The 11,699-nt window shown below is 53.6% G+C and overlaps 1 protein-coding gene across 28 annotated transcripts in view; it reads left to right on the top strand.

The window, feature by feature from the left end:
• Window positions 1–3,379: 3,379 nt before the first annotated feature.
• CHD4 (chromodomain helicase DNA binding protein 4) overlaps window positions 3,380–11,699 on the top strand; it is a 44,579-nt gene continuing 36,259 nt past the window's right edge. For 10 of the 28 annotated variants that reach the window (XM_063593308.1, XM_055095298.2, XM_008973716.5 and 7 more), the window contains exons 1-2: window positions 10,240–10,526; window positions 11,375–11,519. In XM_063593308.1, the coding sequence (XP_063449378.1) occupies window positions 11,420–11,519 (100 nt within the window). In that variant the 5' untranslated portion in view covers window positions 10,240–10,526; window positions 11,375–11,419. Of the gene's footprint in view, window positions 3,552–9,919; window positions 10,527–10,612; window positions 11,520–11,699 lie in introns of those variants that run through there. The other 18 variants (XM_063593310.1, XM_055095300.2, XM_055095302.2 and 15 more) reach the window with 7 other exon arrangements.

The following is an 11,699-nucleotide window of genomic DNA, read 5'->3' as shown; positions in this document are numbered from 1 at the left end:
CAAATCAGAGAACTGACCCAGATTCCTCAGGGATAGCCATGAAATCTGGGCCTTTCTCCATCTGGGTGGAGATTGGAGCCTGGAGCCCGGCACTTACCTCCAGCCGCTCTGGAAGAGGCCTGGTGATTAGCACCTGCTCCATCTCTCTTCATCTTCAGGGTTCAAGACCTGTGCCCTTCCTGTCCTGAGAGCACTGGCAGCGCCAAACCTCGTAGTCCAAAATCTTAGCACTTTGCCCTATTCAAACAGAATCAAACACAATTTTTAAAGATTACTTGAGTACTTTTATAGGCAGGTACGTGAGTTCCAAAGTAATTACAACTCACGGCATGTATCACTTTTCAACATACCATATAATTTATTTATTCTAATTTTTATAGTTTATCATCTCCGCCACCCCGTCCTATATCCTAGGTAGAATGTAAGTTCTGTGGGGGCATGGATTTTTGCTTGATTCTCTGATGATCCCCAGCATCTAAAACAGTGCCTGGCACAGAGAAAGTGCTCAGTAAATATTTGTTGAATGAATGAACAGTCAGATCTTGCTGTGAAGTAGTTTACAATCTAGTGAGAACCATAGAACAAGTAAACAAAAACTATAATGCCAGGCAGAAAACACAAGAATGCAGGGTAAGGTGCTGGCAGTTGGTTTAGTGGGCAATGGGAAGCCCACGGAGGCTCCTGAGTGAGGTTTTGCTCACACTGACAAACTGTGTGGAATAAACTGTAGGAAAATGATGGGGGGGAAGTCTAAAGAAACGAAAGACTGGTCAGGGGGCCATTACAATAGCCCAGGACAAGTGTGGCCATGGCCTGTGGAAGAGCTAGATGGCAATACATTGTCTCTGATGTGAAATCTCTGGTGTCAAAGCCCTGGTGGACTATTTCCCCCCATTCAGATATCCAAAGGCTTTCCATCAAGAGAACAGAGAGGCAAGAATAGATTAGGCCATTTTCATAGGGTTCCCCAAGACTAAGAGAGCAATATAAAGTCCAGAGCCCTCACCCCATGCCCTGAAGCTGCTCTATTTAAGGTCTATGAAAATCCAAAGATAGAGAAGGGGAAAATCTTAGACAGACGGGAATGAGCATTAGCAGTTTTTGTTGTTGTTGTTGTTTTTGAAATGGAGTTTCACTCTTGTTGCCCAGACTGGAGTGCAATGGTGCGATCTCGGCTCACTGCAACCTCCGCCTCCCCGGTTCCAGCTATTCTCCTGCCTCAGCCTCCTGAGTAGCTGGGATTACAGGCGCCCGCCACCATGCCCGGCTAATTTTTGTATTTTTAGTAGAGACAGGGTTTCACCATGTTGACCAGGCTGGTCTTGAACTCCTGATCTCAGGTGATCCACCCACCTCGGCCTCCCAAAGTGCTGGGATTACAGGCGTGAGCCACTGCACCCGGCCTTTTAGCAGGTTTAAAAAATACTCTTCTGTATGCCAAGATTTCAAGTTAGCGCTTAAGATGCATTATCTTCTTTATTATATTAAATAATATAATCTGAGTTGGAGATGATGTTCATCCCTTTTACAGATGAAACACCCTGGAGAATCTGAGGTCTTAAGGTCACACAACTAGAAAGTGGCTCAGTCTGTAATTTGGCTCCCGAACTCCTGCTTTTTGCAGTATACCTCTCCTTCCTGGGACTTTCTTTCCTGTTACATACCACCCCGGGTTTCCTTCCTTCTCCTCCCCTCCTCATGTAGCCACCTCTTTCAACTGCCTGGCTTGCCTTGAATCTGCTGCATCATCTTGGTCCTCCTCTTCCCAGTTCTTCCTCCATGCCCCTAATCCACTTGCCCTACAGCACACCCGCCCCTTCCCTCTCCGTTTGTCTCAGCCCCCTGTTTATTGAACACCATGTGGCTGTAGGGGTTGGGGAGGTTGAGAGCTGGCTCACTCAAGGTTCTAATTGTGTTGGGCCCTAAAATACACCACATCGAGGGCCCACACACAGGCAGAATGCCTTAAGACTTCAGACAGTTGGCCATGACTCCCCTCCCCCAGCCTGTGATGTACCCTACATCTCCAAGGCAGCACTCCTGATTGTGTACACTGAGCAGGGACCATCCCTTGGTTCACCCTTCCTCAAAGTCTGTCTCCTCGGTAGGATGGTCCCTCCACATGGTGAGAGTAGCTGGGAAGAGTAACAATCATTATTATTATTTTTTTTTTTTTGAGATCGAGTTTGCTCTGTCACCCAGGCTGGAGTGCAGTGGCACGATCTCGGCTCACTGCAACTTCTGCCTCCCAAGTTCAAGTGATTCTCCTGCCTCAGCCTCCCGAGTAGCTGGGACTACAGGCACATGCCACCACACCCAGCTGATTGTTTTTATTTTTAGTACAGACAGGGTTTCACCAGGTTAGCCAGGATGGTCTCCGTCTCCTGACCTCATGATCCGCCCACCTCGGCCTCCCAAAATGCTGGGATTACAGGCATGAGCCACCGCTCCTGGCCTTAATTTTTTTTTTTTTTTTTTTTTTTTGAGACAAGGTCTTGCTCTGTCATCCATGCTGGAGTGCAATGGTGCCATCTCGGCTCACTGCAACCTCCACCTCCCAGATTCAAGTGATTCTCCTGCCTCAGCCTCCTTAGTAGCTGGAATTACAGGCGTGCATCACCACGCCCAGCTAATTTTCGTATTTTTAGTAGAGACGGGGTTTTACCATGTTGGCCATGCTGGTTTTGAACTCCTGGCCTCATGTGATCCGCCTGCCTCTGCCTCCCAGAGTGCTGAGATTACAGGTGTGAGCTACCACACCCGGCCACAGTCATTAATCTTAAAACAAATTTAGGAGAGCCAGGGCAGAGGTAAGGGATATCAAAGGAGGGCAGAGATTCTTCCTTCTTGGTCCTCAACCATCCTGAAGATGGAATTCCCTCGAGGCTGCCACCTGGGGTCCCATGGAAGAAACGGGGAACGGAAGGTTAATCTCACACAGGAAGGCCCTGGACAAGTTGGGGTAATTCTCACCATGTTGTCCTTGCCAGATGAGCACGGAAAGTCCTGGAAGGTGAACTTTCTCACTCAGGGTTTGGGGAATCCCAAAGGCTCCAGAACTTTGGAATCAAACAAATCTGGGCATTAATTTCAACTCTCTCACTTCTTGGCAATGTGGCTTCAACAAATTTCTTGACCTCTCTGAGCCTCTCTTTTCTTCCATTTCTCTGTGAAATGGGGCTCATAATATCCACTTATTGGGTTATTGTGAGGGTCAAGGAGCCCACCTTTGAAAGGTACTCTAGATGCCCCATAAGTGGGAGCTCCTTCTTTCCAACAAGAGCATGGGGAGGCGAGGCCATTGATCAACTCTGCCAGTGATGCCCAAGGGGAGTGTTTCCGGAAGACCTGAAGGGCTCTTTCCTCACCCAGACAGAGCTCTGCCAGCAATCAGACGTAGGACCACGGGAGGTGGTGAGCAAGGCAGGCTGGGCAGGTTTCCACGGTGCTAGGTCAAGCAGGCAGTCTTTAGGGGCAGCGACTGGCCTGTTGCCCTCTGGGGGCACTCTCGCCCCACTAGGCCCATGTCCATCCCACAGACCAAGGAGGAGGTAGGAAAGTGCAAGACAGGGGGAAGCTGGCTGGAGAACCAAGCAATGGAGAAAGGGCAAGGGAGGAGGCTGGAGGGGAAGCGAGGGCCCAGGCAGGCACGGGGTGGGGCTGGGAGAGGGGCCCAGGGCAGGAGGGCGGGAGAAAGCCTGGGAGGGAAAGCGCCGACCAGGGAGGGAGGAGGGACAGGGAGGGAGGCCTGCGGCGCTGACACAGCCTCGATGTGTGGAACTGGCTGGGGTTTGGCCCACAGGTCAGGCGTCTGGCAGTATTATGGGATGGAGAGGCCTTAGGAGACAGGGAGAGTATTATGGGCTGGAACAGCCTTAGGAGACTGGGGAATATTATGGGCTGGTGAGGCCCGGCTCCAACTGGAGGCGGGAGGAAGGGGTGCGGGGCGGGAAGGGGGGGTGGTGGTGGAAGGGAGTATTATGGGCTGGAGGCCTCCTGCGACCAGAGGCAAGAGTATTATGGGCTGGCAAGGCCTTCGGTGGCCAGAGGGGGGAGCAGCGGGGGATGGCACCGGCTGCATGTGACTGAGGGGGGGCCAAGTTGGGGGGGTGGTGAGTGGGGGTGGGGGAGCTTATTATGGGATAGCTCTTTGTACCTACTGCGGGGACTGCTTCTCCAGAAGATATTATGGGATGTCGTGTGTGGGAGGGGGAGTGGGGCTGGGGGGATTATTATGGGATGGTGGTGCAGAATGGGGAGGGCCTGAGGAGCTCTTCTCAGCCCCCCCCCACCTCCTCAACCCTTACTCGCCTACCATCCTTTCTAAGGTCACCGTCCTCTCTCAGACTCCCCAAGAGGAACACCTGAAACCCATCTCCCTGCACACACAGACTTTGGGCACCTCAACCCATCCCGGGCATCTCCCCTAACTAGCAGCCACCTCCGGGGTGCTGAGGGGAAAAGTAGCCCCTGGCGAATGGGGAGAAAGCCCTAAAGCAGGGTGGTGGTGGCCAGTGGATCACACCTTCCACCTGCACGACGGCCTCCTCTGCACCCTAGCCCCTTATACCACCGTCCTTCCCCTTCTCCCTGCATCCCACAAAGTGGGGGCCCTGGATCTTTCTCCCCTCCCCCCTCCCCTCCATTTCCTCTCCAGCTCCCTCCACAGCCGTAACCAGTAAAACAGGCGGCCAGCTATTATGGGATGGCTGCTCCCAGCAGCTCTGCAGGGAGGGGGCGGTCACCGCGGAATGTCTCTTGTGGGTGGCTATTATGGGATGGCCGCCTCTCTTTTTTTGGGGGGGTAAGGCTAGCGAGGAGGATTATTATGGGATGTGCCCTGCACAGCTGGGTGGGGCTGTCCAGGAGAGGTGAAACTCTAGGGAGGGGTGGGGAGGGGGAGGGAAGGAAGAGGGAGGGAAGGAGCTGGGGAGGGTAGGGTGAGCCCTGGAGTCGGACCTGAGGCCTGGCAGGAGTAACTGGCTGGAGAGGTTTCTTTGGTGACAGCTGTTTGAAGGGGCCCCTGGGGCAGGCTCCAGCGAGCCAAATCTGAACCCTGGACACCTGGGTCCTTTAAACAGCTTGTGCGCTACAGGGTTGCCCTGTGAGTCCGGGGCCTGCAGAGCTGCACTGCAAATGAGAACTGAGATGTTCTGGCTGGGTGGCATACCAAAGGGAGTAGTACTCATGGACGGCGATAGTACCCATCTCCCTTCCATCTTTGTCTTCCTGGGTTTGAGCCTGGGGACCATAGCTCAGGTTGGGGGATTGTGCACGGAGCACTTTGCTTAGGTTGGGGGGTTGTGCACGGGGCGCTTTGCTACCTTGCAGTCACACCCAAAAAACAGACACTAGGTTGCCTCCTGAGATACAAACACCTGGCATGTCACCCCCAAGCCCCACGTGATCTGCATCCTGTCTAGCCTTTGGAGTGCACTGTCACTGTGGCTTTGCTTCCCTCGTTGTCTCCCAAAATCCCCTTTTCAGACAGAGCAGGAGAACACTGTGGCCCCTTGGACCTCTTATGAACAGAGTTTTTCAGGTTCACACAAAACAGAGGTGTAAGGAGAGGAATTATAGAGCAAATGCTAAAAACTCCATGAACAACCCACTCTGAGTGTTATTCTAGGTTCTTCTGTACCATGGGATGAAAACAGAACTCTAAGGTAACTGGCTAGAGAGGCTGCCCTCCTGGGTGCATTAATTAGGAGATTATGCCACCCTTAGTCTCCGTGGGCCAATCATGCTAGTGGTTTATTTATAATTTATCTGGGAGGGTAGCACGGGGCTAGAGGAGGGAGGGGAAGCGTAGAAGCATAAGGACTACAAAGCAACACACCAGCACACACCTCCGAGCCCTTTCTGGAACTCAAGAAGAGAGGAAGGGATTTTAACTTTCTCCTTGTTGTGGTGTTAGGGAGAGGTGGGGAGCAAGAGCAGCAAAGGAAGAAGTGGGTAGAACCTACAGGAATAGGGACACAGGGTGAGTAGTGGACAAAGGATATATGGATAAATAAAATGTGGATATTTTTAGTCACAGGCAGGAGGCTGTGACTACCCAAACGCTCTCTTACTGGTTTATATGGACAGATCACTGTGGAAATGAGAGTATGGGTATGGGCAGATGGAGATATTGCAGAAGGGAATTTGAGGCCCAGAGACAGGCTGGATCCCCTGGAGAAATGAGGGTAGAAGAGGGCACAATAGGCATCTGGCAGCCCTCTGTAGGAAGGAGAAACTTCCCTGAAAGGAGGTGTCCCCACATCATGGTATCTGAAAAGAGCTGCCTCCTCACCCCCCATTGTGGAACACAAGTTTCATTCTTAGTACTCAGAGTAAGTATGGGAGAGGACTTGGGTAAGTAAATGGGGCCCAGTCTTGATGTCGAGAGCATTTAACGAGGGAAACTGGAAGCCTTGCAGAACGGGGGAGAATGGCCCGCTTGCCATAATGAGTGCAGCAAGAGGGTGGGCCAGGGAGCTGAAGGGAAGGTTGGAAAAAGAAAACACCTACTTCAAAGGTGACAGGGAGCTTTTGACAGGACCTGATGTCTTTGATGCCGAAAACTCCAGTCCTAAGATGAGGAGAGTTAAATGTGGAATGCTAGTGGGTCTACAGAGTCAGCCAGGAGCTAGCGGAAGACTTGTCTGCGTCCCTGGTGCTCTGCTCAGGAGCAGGGGGATTGTAATTCCCTGAGGCAAGCTCTTGCCTTCCCTGAACTCATTTCTTTGTGCCAGTTCTCCAGTCCCTTGGATCCTAGAGAAGGGGAGAGCCATCTGGGCAGGCCTTCCTCTAGGGAAATGAGATGAGAAGGGTAATGCAGAGATGGCATGAGGTTCGTCCCACTCACTACTGGTTAGTAAAGGGCCCTTTCTACAAGGAAGTCCCAGTTTCTTTTCAACTCATCCCACTTCCATAGGTCTTGGACCCGTGCAAAAAAGGTACATGAGCAGAGGGAGACATTATCCTTGGCCTGGGGTTAGGGCAGCAAGGCAGTGGTGCTGGGACATTGGTTTTCACTCAGGTCCTGAATCTCTGGGAGTCAGGAAGAGGGAAAAGTGACAGGCTGATGGGTTAGGTTTTCTGAGGGCCAAAGGGTTTTAAGATTGGGCTCTTTCCTGGCCAGGCGCAGTGGCTCACGCCTGTAATCCCAGCACTTTGGGAGGCCGAGGCAGGCGGATCACCTGAGTTCGGGCGTTCGAGACCAGCCTGACCAATATGGAGAAACCCCGTCTCTACTAAAAATACAAAATTAGCCGGGCATGGTGGCACATGCCTGTAATCCCAGCTACCCGGGAGGCTGAGGCAGGAGAATCACTTGAACCCGGGAGGCTGAGGTTGCAGTGAGCCGAGATCGCGCCATGGCACTCCAGCCTGGGCAACAAGAGCGAAACTCCGTCTCGAAAAAAAAAAAAAAAAAAAAAATTGGGCTCTTTCCTGAGGTGGGAAGATCACTTGAGTCCAGAAGTTCAAGATCAGCCTGGCAACATAGTGAAACCCCGTCTCTACAATAAATTTAAAAATTAGCTGGATGTGGTGGTGTATGTCCGTGGTTCCAGCTACAGGTGGGAGGCTGAGGTGGGATGATCACTTGAGCCCAGGAGGTTGAGGTTGCAGTGAGCTGTGATTGCGCCACTGAGACCCTGTCTCTCAAAAAAACAAAAAACAAAACAAAACAAAAAATTCGGTTATTTCAGCTTCTAGGATTGGGTCCATAGGGTGGCTGGAGGGTATGCATAATAAGGGAAGGAGATGGTATATGCTGGAGGGCTACCTTGGGGCATAATTCAATGTAGAAGTTCTCCTGGACTGCTGACTTCTTTTTTTTTTTTTTTTTCTGAGGCAGAGTCTTGCTCTGTTGCCCAGGCTATAGTGCAGTGGTGCAATCTCAGCTCCCTGCAACCTCTACCTCCTGGGTTCAAGCAATTCTCCTGCCTCAGCCCTTGAGTAGCTAGGATTACAGGCACGTGCCACCATGTCAGGCTAATTTTTGTATGTTTAGTAGAGATGGGGTTTCACCATTTTGGCCAGGCTGGTCTTGAACTCCTGACCTTGTGATCCACCTGCCTTGGCCTCCCAAAGTGCTGGGATTACAGGCATGAGCCACCATGCCCCGCTGGAATATTGACTTCTATACCGGCAGGGGAAGATGGGGAACATTATACAACTAAAGATTTTTTTTTTTTTGAGGTGGAGAATGGGGCCCCAACAAGATGAGGATGGAGGCCATTGGAGATATTATGAGACTTCAGGATATAAAATGGGAAAGTGCCTGAAAAATATGGGACATTGAGGATAAGCAGGATTTGGTGTTCAAGAATGAGGGAAACAATGCTGGTATATTGTGGAGTCTCTTAAGAAGGAAGGACATGAACATATTATAGGATTTCAGTATTAGGAATGCTGGATGGATGAACATTGCTTTCCAAGAAAAATCCCCTAGTAAGTAGGGAACAGATAGGAGATCATGTTGACTATGGTCTATACCCATAAATCCTTTAAGTATCATCTTCCAGCCTCTAGAAGGACCACGATAAATCTTATTGGGATATGTTCTCTCTTGGAACCAGTGGGATTTTATTTTCTGTAACAGGAAATTGGGAAACAGTGCTCAGCAGTTCTCCCTTGGCACCATTCTGTCGTGTGTCATAGTTTGCTTGGTTGCTTATGCTTTTTGAAGGGAGGCCCCCTGGTCTTCCTTGCTTCTCCATGGTGCGGAGCTCGGCCTTGCTAGGTACTCTGTCAACACAGGTTGAATGAACATGAGTAGTGGTGAGTAGCGGAAGGGCAGGCCTTCACTCTTGGTGTGTATAGAGCAGGAACCTGAGTTCACATCGTGATGGGATGTCCATCCCCAGGAGTGGCCTGGGGGTGTTGGTGAAAGATCCCTGACCTGGGGATGTGGTGAGGGGGAGGATTGCTAGAATGTTGAGAGATAGTCTTTGGATGGGAGTTGGTAATTATTATGGGATGCTGTAGGGTGAATTAGACTTCATGTAAATGTTTCATCTGTCAGCTTGGTATTTTGGTTGGTTGGTGTTCCTCAAAACTTAGGAGCTGGAGGTAAGCATCTGGAAAATACCTAGATTTTGGTGGGACTGGGTGGGGCCCTAGGTGGGCTCCCAGCCCCCGAGTGTCTGGAAATGATGGTATGAGGGAAGCTGGGGTCCCAGACATCAGGAGGCTTTTTGCCAGGATACTACTTTGGCCCAGAAAGGGATTAAGGTGTGTGCAAGTGGGGGCGGGGACAAGGAAGCGTGGGTAGCCTGCCTGGCCCTCCCTGCTCTGGGTGTTAGAATAGACTGACAGCGCCTGGAGATGGGGGTGGGAAGAATATGAATATTATGGGATGCATGGCTCGAAGGGTATAGGGGTGGTAGAGTGGAGATGAAGCATTATGGGATGTGACACTGGGTTGCGTTGGGAGTATTATGGTATGTTTGGTTGACCACGGGCTCCTTGCAATTATTATGGGATGTCAGGATGTGGGTAGGAGAGTAAAATTATTATGGGATAGCTTTCCAGTGTTAGAGGAAAAGAGATTAGATGTCCATCTGTGGGGCGACAGTAGGGCTGTTGATCATTATGGGTTATCTTTTTGATAGAGGAGGGGTACTTACTATAGGCTGTGGAGCTAGAAGAGGGAAGGCTGGGGGTGATGTGAGCCTCTAGACCCTGGCCTGCAGGGACTGAGGGCAGCTCTAGGGGGTTAGTTATTATGGGATGTCAGTATAGAAAGTGGGAGACCGATTATTACGGGATGTGTGTGGGAGGAGGCCGAGTGTCCGTTGTTGTAGTATGGGGGGGGTGAGTTTCTGACTATTATGGGATATCAAACTGGGGGTGGATGAAGGATGGTTATTATGGGATGTCTGTGGGGGATGGGGCTGAATATTATGGGATATGAGGCATAAGTGCTGCGAGGGGTGCTTATTATGGGATGGCCATGGGGAGGGAGGGGTGATGAATTATTATGGGATGTTAGCATTAGGGCCAAGAGTGAAGAAGAAGTTGGCAAAGGATGTCTATTATGGGATGTCTAAGAGGGTTAGTTGCAAAAGGTCTGCAATATTATGAGATGTCAGCAGCCCCTGGCATATGTGTATGAAATGTGGGGGGGCAGGGTGTGTGTGTGTTGTGTGTGTGTGTGTGTGTGTGTTGGGGGGGGGTCCGTGTGTATTATGGGATGGCCAGGAGGTGGGCGGTTGCCCAGGTGACGCGCGCGCGCGCGCTCGAAGGGGGCGTGGCCAGTGGTTGCCTGAGCGACGAGGGGGCGGGGGTTGCCCGGGAGACCTGGGGAGGAGGGTGGCGGTAGTGGAAGGGGGGGGTTGGAGTTGGTTGAGGTTATTATGGGCTGTCCGTGGGGGGGCGGGGCCTGTGCGGTGGGATTTCCCGGCCGGTGTTTCAGGCCCTTTAAGAGGCGACGCTGGAGCCGGAGCCATTTTCCCCCCTTCGGACGCGGCGAAGAGGAGCCGGAGCGGGAGTGACACCGAGCCGGACCCTGCGCGACCTGCGGCGGCTCCGGGGTGAGGAGAGCGCGGGGTTCCCAAAGAGACGCCCCTCACGGCCCTACCAGCCCCGAGGGTCATCCCGTCACCCGCCCCTTCCTCAGGCGTCTCCGGACCCGCGGACCGCCCCTTGCCCAGAGGAGCCGACCCTTCCTTTCCTGGCCCTGCAGGGCGCCCGGCCTCCTCACCAGCCCCCGCCCTAACCCTGCCGGAGTCTTGCTCCCCGCGACCCCCCGCCTCCGGCTTGGTCTCCCACAATGCCCGGCGCCCACCCCCTCGCCCTTTGATCATTTGCCCCCCGGGACACGTGGCCCGGCCCCCTTCCCGGTGGGACGCTTTCGCCCCCCGCGTCCCTGCCTCCGGCCCCCCGCAGCGCCCGAGCCTCCACGCCCCCTCGTCCCCGCAGCTCTTGAGGAGAACCTGAGTTGTCCCAGAGGACAGCTTTTGGAGAGCTGCCCTGTCTGGGGACTGGCCCCTCCCCGGGCGCAGGGAGGCGCCCCCCCACCCCCAAGTGACCTTGTGTCCCCGAGCGCCTCGCCGCCTGCGGCCTCCCCTGGCCCCCCCGCGCCGCTGCCACTCGGACCCCCTCCCCCGTCACACCCCGCTCGGTCCAGCCCCGCGTCTCCCCTCCCCGCGCTTGCACCAGCCTGCCCTCGGAGGCGTCGCTCCCTCGCTCCGTGGGGGCGCCTGCCGGGGAGCCGGCTTCCGGGCTGCCCCCGAGGAGTGTGGAACTAAGTTCAGCCTGAGCGGTTCGGGTGCCCTGCTAGGGTGGCTGGGGTGGGGGGCGGAAAGAGCGGGTGGGTGTGGGGGAGGGGGACAGTGCGCGTCACTGACTGTTCTGTGTTTCTCCCCCCTCCCCCGCACAGTGACTCGGGCCAGTGTAGAGGGCCCCTGGCCGGGAGCGGAAGGGGATGGCGTCGGGCCTGGGCTCCCCGTCCCCCTGCTCGGCGGGCAGTGAGGAGGAGGATATGGATGCACTTTTGAACAACAGCCTGCCCCCACCCCACCCAGGTAACATCTTCCCCAAGGGCCCATGGCGGGAAGGAGGCATCTGGGGCTCTCCCGAGTGACTCGTCTGGTGAGGCAGGGCTGTGTTGCTCCGCTGTCTCTGTGCAGAGCCGGAGGTGGAGGGTATCCGAAGGGAGTGGTTCCCTTCTGCGGAGCTCTGGTGTGAGGGGGGTGGAAGCCATG

Source organism: Pan paniscus, chromosome 10, assembly GCF_029289425.2.
Source record: "Pan paniscus chromosome 10, NHGRI_mPanPan1-v2.0_pri, whole genome shotgun sequence".
Taxonomy (NCBI): Eukaryota; Metazoa; Chordata; class Mammalia; order Primates; family Hominidae; genus Pan; species Pan paniscus.
This window is presented reverse-complemented; position numbering and strand designations above follow the sequence as displayed.